The 16,160-nt window shown below is 44.7% G+C and overlaps 1 protein-coding gene across 1 annotated transcript; it reads left to right on the top strand.

The window, feature by feature from the left end:
• The first annotated feature begins 4,344 nt into the window (after window positions 1–4,344).
• Window positions 4,345–5,760, top strand: LOC130591823 (uncharacterized). Its single transcript, XM_057395757.1, has one exon. The coding sequence runs from the start codon at window positions 4,345–4,347 to the stop codon at window positions 5,758–5,760; it is 1,416 nt and encodes a 471-aa protein (XP_057251740.1).
• The last annotated feature ends 10,400 nt before the right edge of the window (window positions 5,761–16,160 follow it).

Here is a 16,160-nt window from a genome sequence, read left to right as displayed (position 1 = left end):
ATCAGATTATTGATTAGAAGCATGTTGCAGTTAAGGCTGGTGGATGACATGGAACAGCTAAAATACGTGTTCAGGTGTCAATCGAAATTGTTTGGGCCCATTAAATCCCTCCAAGAGTTATGCCATGTGGCACCGCCACCTAAGCTCCGTGGGTCCCACTAAGCTACAGTATGGCTAACAAGCATTTGGGGATCCATGGGTCCCACCAGAATCATTCTTGAAGAGGTGTCACCAATCCCTAGGTGAGCTGTCCCATCCTGCACACCTCTTTCTAGGAATTCCCACTACTATAAATACCCCTTGTCACATCAATGCAAAGGTATTGAATTCTCACCTAACTAACTTGAGTTTCTCACTCTAGACTCTCTCTCTACCTCAATCATCAACTGACTTGAGCGTCGGAGGGGCGATCCCGGAACAACCCCCGGGGTAGTTTTTTTGTGTTTTGCAGGTTTCCGGTGAACTGATAACCAGCTCTGCTCAGACCTAAGGACTTGCTCAGCACAGACCATTAACCTTAATTTCTAGACAGAAACAGTTTGGCGCCGTCTGTGGGGAAAGTACAAAAAGTTACTTCGCCACCACTCAAAAAGTTCATTAGCTACTCGGCAGGACTTAACCTCAGTGCTAGTCAGTTATGGCACCATCCAAGAACGCCCGTAACAAACAATCTGCCCAACCCCAACGAACCGAGAGGGAACCTTCACCCCAACAGAGGAGATCTGCACGAACCCGATCCCCCTCAGTTCATACATTGGACCCTAACTTAGAACTCTCCCAGGAGCAGCAGCCATCCCCCTCTCGGGAAATACAACATGTTGACCCCCAACCCATACTCACAGCTGATATAGCACTCATAGCAGCCCAGCTGCAACAAACCCTACAACAAAGCATCATGCAGATGCTGACCACCCTCCAACAGGGACAAGGTCAGAATCAGCTCAACCTCCAGCAACGCGACAACAATGTCCCAAGACAATCTTACAGGGAAGAACGCAATCAGGGCCAGCCTAACCGGCAAAGGTCAGTAGGTCGAGAACCTGGTCGGTCTCACAGGGCACCCTCTCGGCAAGATGAGCGCCCTCCACCTGGGGAGAGGTCGGCCCATCGGGAGGCTGCCCTCCGAAGAGAAGAGAATCACGTCTCCAGGTCACCAAGGGGAAATCCTAGTCGCAAGCCGGAGGATGCTAGGAACATTCTTAACGAGAAGCGTCGCAGTCAGGGGTATGATGCCCGTCAGTTCTTAGATCGCAAGGCAGCTCAGCGAGAAGGGCAAGGCGACTCGGCGCAGTCCAAACCTCTAAAACTGGGCAATGGAAGCTTGAAGTTCATGACCCCATTCAGTCGAGAGATCATTGACACCCCTACCCAAGGGAAAGTTAAAACACCGTTGATCAAGCAATCTGCGGGCCTAACCGACCCAAAAGATCATATGGCCACATACAAGGCCCAGATGAGTGTACAGACCAGTTGCGAAGCCACATGGTGTCGATTCTTCCCCACCACTCTGAAAGGGCTCGCGCTGAACTGGTTCCAACTTCCAAGAGCTGCCAGCCGGAATCATCCCCGATTTTGCGGTACTCGAGGACATGTTTACCCATCAATTTGTGGCCGGAAAGAGGCAAAAGAAGACGAATTTACATCTCATGGGAGTCAAACAGGAGAAAAACGAAAGTCTAGCCGACTACATAAAAAGGTTCAATGAAGAGTCCTTGAAAGTATCCGACCTCCAGGATGCTGTTGCGTTTGCTGTTCTCATGTCCGGATTGCAGCCTGGCCGGCTCAGATGGACATTGGCAGAAAGTGAAGTCAAAACCTTTTCTGAGGCGATGGCTAAGGCCCAGAGATTCATCCAAACAGCAGATATCTGCCGTCATTCAGAAGAGGGTAGGAAGAAGAGAAAGGAAGAAGGCAGCAACAGAGATCAGCCCAAACAGCAAAAAACGGGCGGTAGGTCGGATAGATTTACTGATCATGGAAACGACCCTCGTTTTAACAAAAATCGGAGAGAAATCTACCTGGACATCAAACATAAGTCCATGCTACCCAATCCCCCACCCATCAGGACTTCAGCCTACCAAAGAGACAAAAGCCAGTGGTGTGAGTACTAGGGGTGAGCACAACCGGGTACCCGGTAGAATTTCATAGACCCGGACCCAGACCCGGACCCACTGGGTATTGAAAATCTGGAATTGGAATTGGAATTGGTCCAACCGGGTCCTAAATTTTTGGACCCAGACCCGGAACCGGTGGGTACCAGGTCCCGAACTGGGTACCCAGTTGTAAGTTTAACAACATACTAAAATTGGCTAATTGAGCTATAAAATTTTTTTTAAAAATAAATGGGCCTAAAGGCCAACTAAATACTAATTTTTTACTTAACAACTATTATCCTATTAACAATTCTATATGAGTATATGAAAAAAAAACCAATTCTAAGTACTGGGTATCCGGACTTATACCCGCTCCAACCGGGTACCCAGAGCCGGGACCGGTCAAACTGGGTACCCACCAGGTACCGGGTCCAAAAAAATACTACCCAGAATTGGAACCAGATGCAACTGGGTACACTTTTTTGGACCCAGACCCGGACCCAGTTGGACCGGGTCCGGGTCCAGACCCAGCGGGTCCATGCCGGGTCCGGGTACCCGGAATTTCTGCTCACCCCTAGTGAGTACCACCGAGAATGTGGTCATACCACAAAAGATTGTAGAGAGCTGAAAAAAGGATTGGATAACCTTGCCGACCAGGGCAAGCTGAACCGCTATCTCAAGCACACAAGCGAGGAGAAAGGGAAACAGAAGGTCGGTCAGTCCAATAGTGGGGATACGGAGGGTTTCATTGGAGTCATCGACGGTGGCTTCGCCTCAGGAGGCCTAACCGGTCGAGCTAGGAAAGCCCACCTCCAAAACCTCAAGCACCAAGTGCTAGAAGTCAAGCCAAGCCGGTCGGACTACCACATAATGACATTCGGGGAGTCCAGTCGGCCAGTCAGTGTACCCCATGATGACCCCCTGGTCATCGAGCTCAAAGTAGCCAACTCCTGGGTAAGGCGTGTCCTGGTTGATAGTGGGTCATCCGCTGATATCATAACTCTAGAATGCTTGAAGAAGCTGAAGTACAGTGAGAAGGATGCCACGCCACTCGATCAGCCACTCATAGGCTTCGGGGGTAATTCTGTGCAGCCTGTCGGGTCGATAAAGCTCCCCACTCGGATGGGTGAGAAAGGCAAGGGCAGAAGCCTACCGATCGACTTCCTAGTGGTCGACATTCCCCTACCATATAACATAATAATGGGACGACCCACTCTGAACAAAACAAAAGCTGTTATCTCCACGTACCAACTCCTCATGCAGTTCGAAACAGATGAGGGGAAGGTCGGAAAAATTCAAGGGGATCAGCAGGCCGGGCGAGAATGCTACGTTAACGGTCTGAAGAGCAGAACTGAAATCGACGTCCAAGAGGACTCGAGGAAGAGGAAAAGAGAAGAAGTTCACCAAGAAACTGGGGTGTACATCACAGAGAACCCCAAGCAGTATGAACGACCTCAGCCAGCTGAGGAAGATGAGAAAGTAGAGATCGGGCAGACCCGGTCGGACTGTGAGGTGGGCAAGGCCCTAAACCCAGAAACAAGAGCAAGTAGTGGAGTGCTCCGGGAATACCAAGACGTGTTCGCCTATGAGGCCTCAGAGATGCCGGTCTTGACCCCAAAATCATGTGCATGAGCTGAACATCAAGGAGGGGTACAAGCCAGTCAAGCAAAACTAAGGCATCAAGGTCCGGAAATGCAAAGCTGCCGCAGTGAGGTCAAGAAACTGCTCGAGGCAGGATTCATTGAGGAATGCCAGTACTCGGAATGGTTAGCTAACGTAGTACTGGTGAAAAAGCCGAGCGGGCTTGGCGCATGTGGTGGATTTCACGACCTGAACAAGGCCTGTCCGAAAGAAACCACCTCTGCCCAAAATTGACAGGCTGGTCGACTCACAGCTGGTCATGCCCTCTTAAGCTTCATGGATGCTAATGCAGGCTATCACCAAATTCCCATGGCGAGCATGATCGGTTCATACCGCCTTCACCACACCACAAGGGGTCTATTGCTACAAAATGATGCCATTCGGACTGAAAAATGCCGGAGCCACCTATCAGCGAACTGTTAACAAAATTTTCAATGATCATTGGGTCGGAACATAGAGGTATAGTTGATCGACATGATCGTAAAAGCAAGGCCCATCTGATCACCCAGCCGACCTAAGGGAGACGCTGAGCACACTGAGGAAGTATCGTATGATGCTCAACCCTAAAAAGTGCGTCTTTGGGGTGAAAGGGGGCAAGTGCCTCGGATTTATGGTTGATGAAAGGAGTATTGAAGCCAACCCCGACAAGATAAAAGCAGTGCTAGAAATGAAATCCCCTCTGAATGTCAGAGAAGTGCAGCGCCTAACCGGATGTCTAGCTGCTCTTGGACGATTCCTATCACGGTCGGCTGATAAGAGCCTGTTCTTCTTCAAGGCCCTTAAGAGAAAAGAGTTCACCTGGGACGAGGATGCTGAGCAAGCCTTCACCTCCCTCAAACTTCATCTTTCAACACTCCCAAAACTTATGTCCCCCTTACCGGGGGAAACATTGTTCATATACCTGGCCGTATCGGAATACGCCCTAAGTGCCGTGCTGGTGGCCGAAAGGGAAGGGACACAACACCCGGTCTACTTCATTAGCCATGCCTTTCGAGGGGCAGAAGCAAAATATAGCGAGGTGGAGAAGATGGTCTTCGCCCTCGTCATGGCTAGTAGAAAGCTGAAACCCTACTTTCAGGCCCACCAGATCAAAGTCCTCACCGGACAACCCCTTCGCAAGGTGATAGAAAGCAGGAACCACTCCAGTCGGATGACAGACTGGGCCGACCAGTTGGCTGATTTCGGTTTAGAATATGAACCTAGAAGAGCCATAAAGGCTCAAGCCCTGGCAGATTTTATAACCGAATGCACAACTCGGCCCCCGGTCGGCCAGAGTGAGGAGTGGGAACTGTATGTGGATGGCTTCTCCACCAAGTCGGGATGTGGAGCGGGGCTAGTGCTTAAACCCCCGGTCGGAGAAAAAATGGAGTATGCAATCAAGTTCGAGTTCCTGGGGTCAAACAATGAAGCAGAATATGAAGCTCTCATCCTAGGACTTCAGCTTTGCATTTTAGCGAGAGCTACAGCTATTGAGGCCCGATCAGACTTCCCAGCTTATAGTGGGTCAGGTCTCGGAGATACGAGGCCAAGGAGGAAACATGAGAACGTACCTGGCCAAAGCCCAAGAGTTCATCAAAAAGCTCTCCCATTTCCATATCAGCCACATACCCAGGTCGGAAAATCAACAAGCCGACGCTCTGGCTCGCATGGCCAGCTCGGCAGAAGGGTCAGCTCCTCGGACCATCATGTGGGAGGTACTTCGCCAGCCAAGCATAAATGCCAAAGAACAGTTGATTTTAGACCGAGCATCTACTTGGAATCTTGGATGGATGAAGTGGTCGGATATTTAAGGGATGGAATCCTCCCAGCAGAGGCCAAGGAAGCCGAAAGGATCAAGCACCGAGCAGGTTGGTTCCTATGGCATGATGAGCAGCTCTACAAGGAATCATACACGCACCCACTTCTGAAGTGTGTAACTCCCGAGGAAGGAAACTACATCCTAAGGGAAATACACCAAGGGGCATGTAGCAGCCATCAAGGGGGGAGAACTATAGCTGGAAAAGCTCTAAGGGCTGGATATTACTAGCCCACTCTCAAGGCAGATGCACAAGAATTGGTGAAAAGATGTCCATCTTGCCAGATCCATTCGGATATTCCCAGAGCCCCAGCCACCCCCCTCACTTCCATTCAAGTTGTTCTGCCATTCGACAAATGGGGCATGGATCTACTCGGCCCCTTTCCCCGAGCATCAGGTCAGCGCAAGTTTCTAATAGTGGCCATAGATTACTTCACTAAGTGGACAGAGGCCGAGCCCCTCGCCTCCATCACTGACAAGCAAGTCCAAGCCTTTATCTGGAGAAACATAATCACAAGGTTCGGAGTACCTCGGGCCCTGGTATCAGACAATGGTCGGCAATTCAACAGCGGACCAACTCGGGAGTATTGTGCTCGTTTTGGCATACAGACCAGGTTCTCAGCAGTGTCCCGACCACAAACCAACGGTCAAGCTAAAGCAGCCAATAAGGTAGTGCTCAAGGGAATCAAAAAGTCCCTCGACGCAGCAAAAGGGGCTTGGGTAGACGACCTACCTGGAGGTCTTTGGTCTGCTCGGACAACCACTAAGGAAGCAACTGGGCACTCCCCGTTCGGTTTGGTATATGGCAGTGAAGCCGTTCTGCCAGTAGAATTTGGTATCCCATCACCCCGAATCACCTTCTATGACTTCGAGCAAAATGAAGACGAGAAGCCTGTCAACCTTGACCTTCTACCAGAAACAAGGGGCAATGCATTGTTAAGGTCGATCCGCTACAAGCAGAGGGTGACTCGACAATTCAATCGTCGAGTTAAAACCAGGCCAATTCAGCTCGGAGATTGGGTGGTCAGAGAGGTTGAAGCAACGGGGCTCTCACACCTTAAAGGCAAGTTGGGGGCTAACTGGGATGGTCCTTACAAAGTCACCAAGGTAATCAAGCCTGGCACATTCCAGCTCGAGAACCCTGAAGGCATCCCACTTGCTCGGCCATGGAATGTGGACAACCTCAAGAAGTACTATGTATAATGTTTGTCAACTTCAATTGGGGCATAGATGATGTAAGCTGGCCAAGTATGGCATGTAATTGCTCGGACCAGTTCAGGTCATACATGTAAAAGACTTAACCAGTCATTTTGAAGTTATAAAAAGACTTAACCAGTCATTTTGAAGTTGTAAAAAGACTTAACCAGTCGATTTCAACGTGTTTCATTTTTATATATAAGTTGAAGTATTTTCAACTAAGTTAATTCCGACCAACATTATCACGCATGACTTAACCAGTTCAGAAAGCAACACTTGAAACAGAAACGAATTGCAATTGACAAACATAAAAGGTACTCAGGCAAAATAGAAGGAAACAAGTTTCATCGAAGATTGCAAAAAGTTACATCCTAAAGTCTGGTACTACCAAGGCCAATTAAACAAAATAAATACAAGGGTTGCCTAGACAGCAGGGGGTCGGTCTGATCATTAGTACTCCCATTATGCTCTTCGGACCTAGCCCCCTCTTGGTCCTCGACCTCAGCATCCTCCTCGGCATCCTCCTCATCATCCTCATCGGTGAGGGCAATGTTCAGCTCAGAGAGAAGGGCCCTATCTTCTTCTTCCAGGAGCGCCTTGTAGCTCTCCATCGCCTCGGCCTAGGAGAAGGATGGGTGAGATCTGGCCAAGGCGGCTTGCATTCGTTTGAGTCCATCCTCCACCCCCATCTTTTGGGCGGTCGAACCGACCTCATTTACGAACTCTTCGCAGGCCTTGGTCGCCTTCTAGCCCACGAACCACTCCTCCTCAGACTTGGGAGCCTTCTCCAGCTCAGCAAGCTGGGCCATTAGCTCAGCAACCCTCTTCTGCGCCTCCGCAGTCTGAGCTTCGGCAGCCAGCTTGGCGAGCTCGGCTTCCTCCCTCTCCTTGATCAGCTTTATTTTGGTCAGGGCCCATCCGTCCCGCTCCTTCTGAAAGTCTTGCTGATCTCGCTCTATACACCTCTCGGCATTAGCGAGATCAGCCTCGACTTTCCGCTGACCTTCCTGGGAAGCATAGAGTTGGTCGAAGTGCTTTTTGCCCTTCGAATGCAAAGTATTCACCTCCTCGGCCAAACGCACCCTGTTATGGGCCACGTTAGCTAGCCGAGCAGAGAACTGCACGAAAATGCAAGCAAACAGTTAGAAAAATTTCACGACAAAAAGCAAGAGGTAGAAACATGATCAAAGCTTACCTCGACCCAGCAGCGGAATAGGTCGTCGGTTTCCCGAGGGCCACTGGTAGTATTGATATGCTCCTGGTCAGCAGGGCCATAAAGGCAGTCCATCGCATTTGTCCAGCGCATGTCCAACTCCCGAATGTTCAGGTCGGCAAAGGATTTGGACAAGTTCACGCCGAGCTCTTCAGGGTCGCCGTTCGGACCAGGAGGAGTGGACAGACTATATTGGGAGCTGCTCACTGGACGAATGTCCTCCGAGTGAACGGATATGCGAGTCCCCTCAGTCTGATCAGCCTGCACCTCAGGTCGTGGACTATTGACCTCCACCGACCTGGCTTTCTTTGCTTTCTCGCCTGCGCCTTGGCCAGCGCCTTAGCAGTCATGGCAACCTTTTCAGGAGCCCTTTCTTTCCTTTTCTTCGAGGCCTTGGGCTTCGAGGGATCCTACGAGACAGCAAAGGGGTTAGTCGGCTACAAAAAGGCCAAAGAGACATCACCAAAACCTTTACCTTAGGCTGAGGAGGGACACTGAGTTTCTTAGCCTTCAGCTCGGCTTTTAGCTGAGCCGCCCTCATTGCTGCATAGTTGCGCTTCTCGGCCATATCAGGATCAGATTCAAGCAGATAGGTTAAGGAACAAGCTGTAAAGAAAAACAAGTTAGACGCTGAAAAGAAAACAATAATGCAAGTAAAACAACCCCCTCGGCTGATTACCCTTGGGGAATGTCCGGCTCAGCCCGACCGCCGACAGCAAATGTTCATTCTTGAAAAGGCGCCATCTAGGCAACCAATTGTTGGCCACATAAACCTCTCCGCCCTGAGCTATTTGGGCCTCGGTCTGCATGTAGATGGCGGCAACGGCCTCTTCCTCGGACATTTCTGGGACCCGGAAATTCAGTTCATGGTTCGGTTCCGTCTTCGGTCGGACAGTAGGGATCCCCCAATATCCTCCAAAAAATACAAACGCAAATTCCCTCCTGAACCCTTTCTAAGATGAAGGGAGGTCGAGCACAGCTTTGTAACCCTGTCGGGCTTGGAAATACCACCAGCCCGGACCGTTGTCTCCCGCCATCATCTCGACCAGCTTGAACATATTACGCCATAAAGTGAGAGTAGGTCGGACGCTCAACATGGAACGGATAGTCTGAACAGCTATGATTCCCCCCCAGGAGTTCGGAGAAATCTGGCTTATTGTCAAATTGTAGGCATTCAAGAGCTCCTTCACAAATGGCGTCAAAGGAAACCGAAGCCCCATCTCCATTGACTTATAATAGACCAGAGTGCAACCAGAAGGGGGGGTCAGCACAGTATGGAAGGCTTCCGATCGAACCAGCATATACGGATCCCTTATCTGGAATCTCGTCGCCTGCCCCCTCGGATCTTCAAGGAAGGCCTTCATCAGCGAAGGCCAAGGAAACTTTGATCCGGGGCCCCCTTGTGGGTCCGGATCTGGAAACTCTGGTCGGCCCGAGGTGGATGCTTCTCCTTCGCCATCCGACATGGTCACCCTTACTACACCATCATCAATAAACTTGTCTAAATAACTTGCTTTGGACGGGCAGGCCAGGGACACTTCCCAGGGGAAGAGAACAGCGCCCTCGGCCTCTTCCTCTATTGACGATGAGGGGCTCGGGAGCGGATTTGGCGTCGGGGGTGTCACTGACTCGGACGATTCTCCCATTATTGTATGGACAAGGGAGTCGCCGAGGATTATTAAAAAGAAAGCAAAAAAGGAAAGCTAAAACAAGAGCGTACCTGGTCGGACGATGAAAACCGGAAGATCTGCTGAGAAGTTAGAGAGAAGGGAGAGCTTTTAGAGAGAGAAAGAGAAAAATTTGTAAAGGATGCACAAATGATCTCTCTCCCCTACGTACATATATATAGACATGCCTCGGGACGCGCTCTTTCAGGGGCCTATCAAATGCTTCCAGATGGCATCATTTCCCTTCCAAAAAAAAGGCGGCCCATGGAAGATGAATCGTCGCATTTTTTGAAAAGCTTCTAGCTCAACCACCCAGCTGGGAAAAGCCATGTGGCAAATCACTGATTTCCAGCTCAATATCACCCGCTCGGCCATAGAAGTAGTTTCCTCAAAGATGTTGGTCGGACAAGATGACAGTCTCCATAAATTCCCTTTACTTAGTCAACTCAACTAAGTACTAGGGAATACCTTGTCGGCCTCTCCAGGGTTCATTAGCCCCTGTCCGAGCTGCGCCCGTCCATCTAGAACTTGGTCGGTCACATGGGGCTACCTTGCCCATTGTCCGACCAGGTCTCCATAAATTCCCTTTACTTAGTCAACTCAACTAAGTACTAGGGAATACCTGGTCGGCCTCTCCGGGGCTCATTAGCCCCTGTCTGAGCTGCGCCCGTCCATCTAGAACCCGGTCGGTCACATGGGGCTACCTTGCCCATCGTCCGACCAGGTCTCCATAAATTCCCTTTACTTAACTCAACTAGTACTAGGGAATACCTGGTCGGCCTCTCCAGGGCTCATTAGCCCCTGTTCGAGCTGCGCCCGTCCATCTAGAACTCGGTCGGTCACATGAGGCTACCTTGCCCCTTGTCCGACCAGGTCTCCATAAATTCCCTTTACTTAGCTAACTCAACTAAGTACTAGGGAACACCTGGTCGGCCTCTCCAGGGCTCATTAGCCCCTGTCCGAGCTGCGCCCGTCCATCTAGAACCCGGTCGGTCACATGGGGCTACCTTACCCCTTGTTCGACCAGGTCTTCATAAATTCCCTTTACTTAGCCAACTCAACTAAGTACAAGGGAACACCTGGTCGGCCTCTTTAGGGCTCATTAGCCCCTGTCCGAGCTACGTCCGACAGATCCGGAACCTGATCGGTCAATCAATGTGCTCCATAGCCCCCATCCGAGCTAGTCTCCTCTCCAAGGACCTGGTCGGTCAAGCAAGGGGCCCATTAGCCTCTTAGCCGAGCCGGCCTCCTCGTCAAAGACCTGGTCGGTCAATCAAGGGGTCCCAAGCCCCCATCCGAGCTGGTTTCCTCTCCAAGGACCTGGTCGGTCAAGCAAGAGGCTCCTTAACCCCTCATCCGAGCTAGTCTCCTCTCCAAAGACCTGATCGGTCAAGCAAGGGGCCCATTAGCCCCTCAGCCGAGCTGGTCTCCTCGTCAAAGACCTGGTCGGTCAATCAAGGAGCTCAGCTCCTCATCTGAGCAGGTTTCCCCGACATGTGAACTGCTTGGGATTAAGGGTATCTGGTCGGTGCCTGCCCGACCTGGTCTCCTTCCAATCTTTCTCCATGGAGGTCGGTCTATTATGTTGACCCTGCTGAGATCATAGACCTGGTCGGCGCCTGTCCGACCTGGTCTCCTTCCAGCCTTTCCCTATGGAGGTCGGTCATTAGATCGTTGAGAGAAATCTACGCCACCAATGGGCTTCACCCGGTCGGACGGCTCTTCTGCCCCTTCCTGGCGTGGGGCTAAATGTTTGGGCCCATTAAATCCCTCCAAGAGTTATGCCATGTGGCACCGCCACCTAAGCTCCGTGGGTCCCACTAAGCTACAGCATGGCTAACAAGCATTTGGGGATCCATGGGTCCCACCAGAATCATTCTTGAAGAGGTGTCACCAATCCCTAGGTGAGCTGTCCCATCCTGCACACCTCTTTCTAGGAATTCCCACTACTATAAATACCCCTTGTCACATCAATGCAAAGGTATTGAATTCTCACCTAACTAACTTGAGTTTCTCATTCTAGACTCTCTCTCTACCTCAATCATCAACTGACTTGAGCGTCGGAGGGGCGATCCCGGAACAACCCCCGGGGTAGTTTTTCTGTGTTTTGCAGGTTTCCGGTGAACTGATAACCAGCTCTGCTCAGACCTAAGGACTTGCTCAGCACAGACCATTAACCTTAATTTCTAGACAGAAACAGAAATTACTAACGTTCCATAAAAAAACGCATTAGAAAAGTAAAAGGAACAATGGAGTGGAATGTTTGCAGGTCTCTCCTTAATAGTATAAGTTTTGTGTTTCCATAAGTAATCAAACTTAATTTTATCATACAGAAAAGACCCTACAAAGTAACAGGCGAACAACCATTAAGGAATCCTCCAACGAAAATCCAGATAATTGATATTATTATTTGAAAGTCAAACCAATTAAGACGAATACAAGGGCCAATTTCGCAGATTCTATGGCGATCTTCATTCTCAGACTCATAGTAAAATTTGAAACTCATACGGCTATTTTCGAAGTCTAGATAACTGATATAACTCTTTTCACATCATTTTTGGTTTCCTTTGCCTATAAAGTGCTGCGATTTCTTTAGACATTTTTCATACTTTTTCCGTACGACCTTAATACTTAACATCCTACCTTCATCATACTTTCAACTACAAAAACACTCTACAAATACATTTGAACACATCAAAACTCACCAATCCCTACGAATGTCATATTTCAATCTTCAAGATTGCTCATCATGTATATCGTTATACAACAACCAGCCAACAAAGGTATAACAGCTGAGGGTCAATTCCAATTATAATCTCTTGTTTCATTAACAATCTACTTGTATTAATGTAGATCTTTACAAGATTAAAGATCTATTATAAAATCTATTTAATTTTATATCTTATGCATGGATTTAATGATGTCATCACTTTACATGATTATTATTGATAATCAAATATCTTAAATAAATATTCTAACGCCAAATTCAGATAATTTGAACAATTGGATTAAGTTTCCCGACCAGTAATTTGATTACATAATAACATGTCACCCAAAAATTAGCCTTTTGTAAACTACGTAGACTAATTTATACATTACGTTAACATATTACTTTGCTATCTAATTTCATAAAACTTGAATATGAATCGATATTGAGTAGAGGCCATCAATGGAGGAATTTTATTCTTGATCATATTCGTACCTACACCCTCCAAACTCAATTTTTGGCTCAATGTCTATTCGTAGAGTCATGACGGGGTAATATACATTGGATAAGTCCGTAATTTGTCCCTACATTTTTCCAATATCCAATTAGGTTTATAAGTCTTCTTTTAAAGACTTGTTGGCGACTTCAAAACATTTTTCAAAAACAAAACTTTTACAATGAGCTAGTCAAATACGCGCTCATCCAACATAGGCAAAAATGTCTAAAGGGGTCGATGTGGAAAATTTAAAAAATCGGGTACAGTGTAGGGTTTCGTAAAACACATGGGCACTATGTATAATAACTTAAACAAATGTAATAATAGTGAGACTATATCAAAAATTGAAGCGTTGAAGCTAATATGGAACAAACAGAAAAGAAATTTGTTCAAATTATTTTGAAACGGAGGGAGTAGTAGAATTTAATATCTATATTGGTTTAGGGTTTATTTTCATTATTATAGATGTGCAAATTCTTAGGTACTCTTAAGAGCACGTAGAATAATGTGCTCACAAGCACATCTTTTGCACATTTGTTGGGTACTTTTGTCAAATGAGCAAAACATAACATATACAAATATAAAATAGGCAAAATAAGTGAGTGAAAACCCCTAGTTCTAGATGCTCTAAGGAACAGCATAAAAGTTTTGTTGTATATGTCGTATGATTTTTCATATATTAAAATTTTTCTTTAGAATTTTGTTTTGAGATAATCCTTTTCAATACTAACAAATCCTTTTTGAATATTTTTGAGATGGTATTTTGGATAATTTTATATTGGCTACAATAAAATTTATACTATTCATCTAATCAACTTTTATTATTAAACTAACAATTATATATTAATAAATTAATAATTAACAACTCATCTAGTTTCGGCAATTGTTTTTTAATGTTTTATAGGTCAATGAAATTAATGTAGGTGATGAATCACTAAAAATAGAGGAAAGAGATTAAGTAGTTGTAAGTTGGTAACAGTTGACCAATCCTTTTATTTTATTTTCTCTAATTTGCTTGATGCTCAAGACTTTCTTTAGGCAGAAAAACTAATTTTATATGCACGTAACGGGGGAAATTATATAAAATTCTCATATATAACAAAGATAGAGATATGGTGATCTTAATTTTTTTTTTGTTTAATTAAAGTAGGTATTTAGCTTTCCTTTCCATGTGTTGACATTCTACCTCCGTATTCTTTTAGTTGCAACATTTGCTTTTGTTGCACTATTCGTCAACAAACTTTGTTTATAATATAAATTAAAATTTAAAAAGGGTTACTATATAGAAAAAAGGGACACTATCTCTATTATATAAGGGAAGGGGGGAGCAATGGTGTCCTCTTTTGAAATGCCTATTTTACCCCCCTTCTCATTCTAAATTACAAATTCACTTACAAATCAAAGGGGGCGGCTTCAAATAAAAATACCAAAAATATAATTATTACAATCACTCACAAGTCAACTAAAATCATAAAATTGCATAATTTACGTTATGCAAATCACTAAAATAAGGAAACTTTATAAAAACTTAAAAATTCACTTACAAACTACAACCTATGAAAAAATTGACTTGAAATCAAAGTGTCCACTTTCTTTACAATTTATGAAGTACTGTACTTAATTCAAAAATCAATTAAAAAATTATAATATTTAAAATCATAAATAAATTCAATAAAATTTCTATTTTATTCATAGAATTTAACTTTGGAAAGTAAAAAAAAAACAAAAAGAATGGTGAGAGACTTAAGTGACAGAAACTAAACCAATCAAATTTTGCAACTAAAAACAATTATACTTTGTATGTCTAATGTTCAAATTTTGACTCTAATGCCGAAAAAAAATTGAGTTTTTTATTCGAAAAAAATTCAAGCACGCATCGCGTGCAAAAAATTCTAGTGTTAAATAAGCTAAGTGATTTTGGCCCACAATAATATTCTTGTGGATCAGGTCCATGCAAGACTAATTCTCTCTATTATATATATACTACTCCCTCCGTTTTTTTTTTAATTTATACACTTTCTTTTTTAGACCATTTTTTTAATCTATACACTGTTGTTTTTTCTATTTTTTATAACATATCACATCTACTTTCCCACTTATGTCATTCACTTTTTAATATTTCAATCCACTCTTTTGTTTCTTTCTCTTTCTATCTTTTCAGTTTTTCTTTCATACTTTTGTACTTCCTCCTTGGTTCTCCCCGAAAGTGAAGTGAGTAAAAAATAAAACGGAGGGAGTACATCTCTATTTTTTTTAGTTGCATCCTATTTTTTCATATTCGATAAAACAATTCTTTGAATGTTAAAATCTATTGAGGGTAAGTAAAAAATTATTAAAATTTGATATTTGGAATCTTCGCATTGAGACGAATCTAACAAGACCTTACTTGACTATATTTTTTCTTATATAATGATGCGAGATAGTTTCTCACATTAGTTTATCATGATGAAAATTTTACACTTGTTGACATAGTAATTTTTTTCCACATGGTCAAACTTCACAATCTAATATTCATTCATCTTTTGTACTCCCTCCGTCTCAAAATATAGTTCCTATTTTTCATTTTCACGGTAATTTATGCAAGTAGAATCTAAGATGAATAGTAAAGATATTTTGTTTATTTAAATAAATGTTGTATTGGAAAAGATGATTTTAGGAGAGAGAATGGAGAATAATTGGTGAAAGAGCATTCATTGTAACATTTTGGTTGAATAAACAAAGGAAAAAACAAAATTCAAAAATCAAATAAATGATGGGACACGGTTTTTTTAGACAAATTACGGAAAAATGTGGAACTAAATATGGAAATGGGAACTATATTTTGGGACACCCAAAATGAAAATGAAAACTATATTTTGGGATGCAGAGAGTATCTATTTTTTTATGAGTGATCTTTTTTATTCATAAATGACATGAATTAGCCTTTAAGGCTATGTTTAGTTCACCTGAAATTTTCTGATCTGAACTTATCTGATCTGATCTGAACTTATTTTTTCTGATCTGATTACAAGATCTTATCTTTTAGATTTTTCTCAATATATAAGAAAAAATATAGTCATGTGCGGTCTTGTTTGATTCGTCTCAATGAGTATTTTATTAATATTCAATTATTATAATTTTTACTAATATGTAATGAAAGATATAATGATTTTTAAATATAAGCATGATCTGAACTGATTTGATCTGAACTTATTTTTCTGATCTGATCTGATTAAATCTGAAATAAGCAAAATTAAGGTGAACTGAGGATGTTTAGTTCACCTGAAATTTTCTGATCTGAACTTATCTGATCTGATCTGAACTTATTTTTTCTGATCTGATCTGATCTGAACTTATTTTTTCTGATTACAA

The sequence above is a fragment of the Beta vulgaris genome, chromosome 6 (genome assembly GCF_026745355.1).
Source record: "Beta vulgaris subsp. vulgaris cultivar EL10 chromosome 6, EL10.2, whole genome shotgun sequence".
NCBI classification, from domain to species: domain Eukaryota; kingdom Viridiplantae; phylum Streptophyta; class Magnoliopsida; order Caryophyllales; family Amaranthaceae; genus Beta; species Beta vulgaris.
Note: the sequence above shows the minus strand (reverse complement) of the source record. Positions and strands in the feature narration are given on the sequence as shown.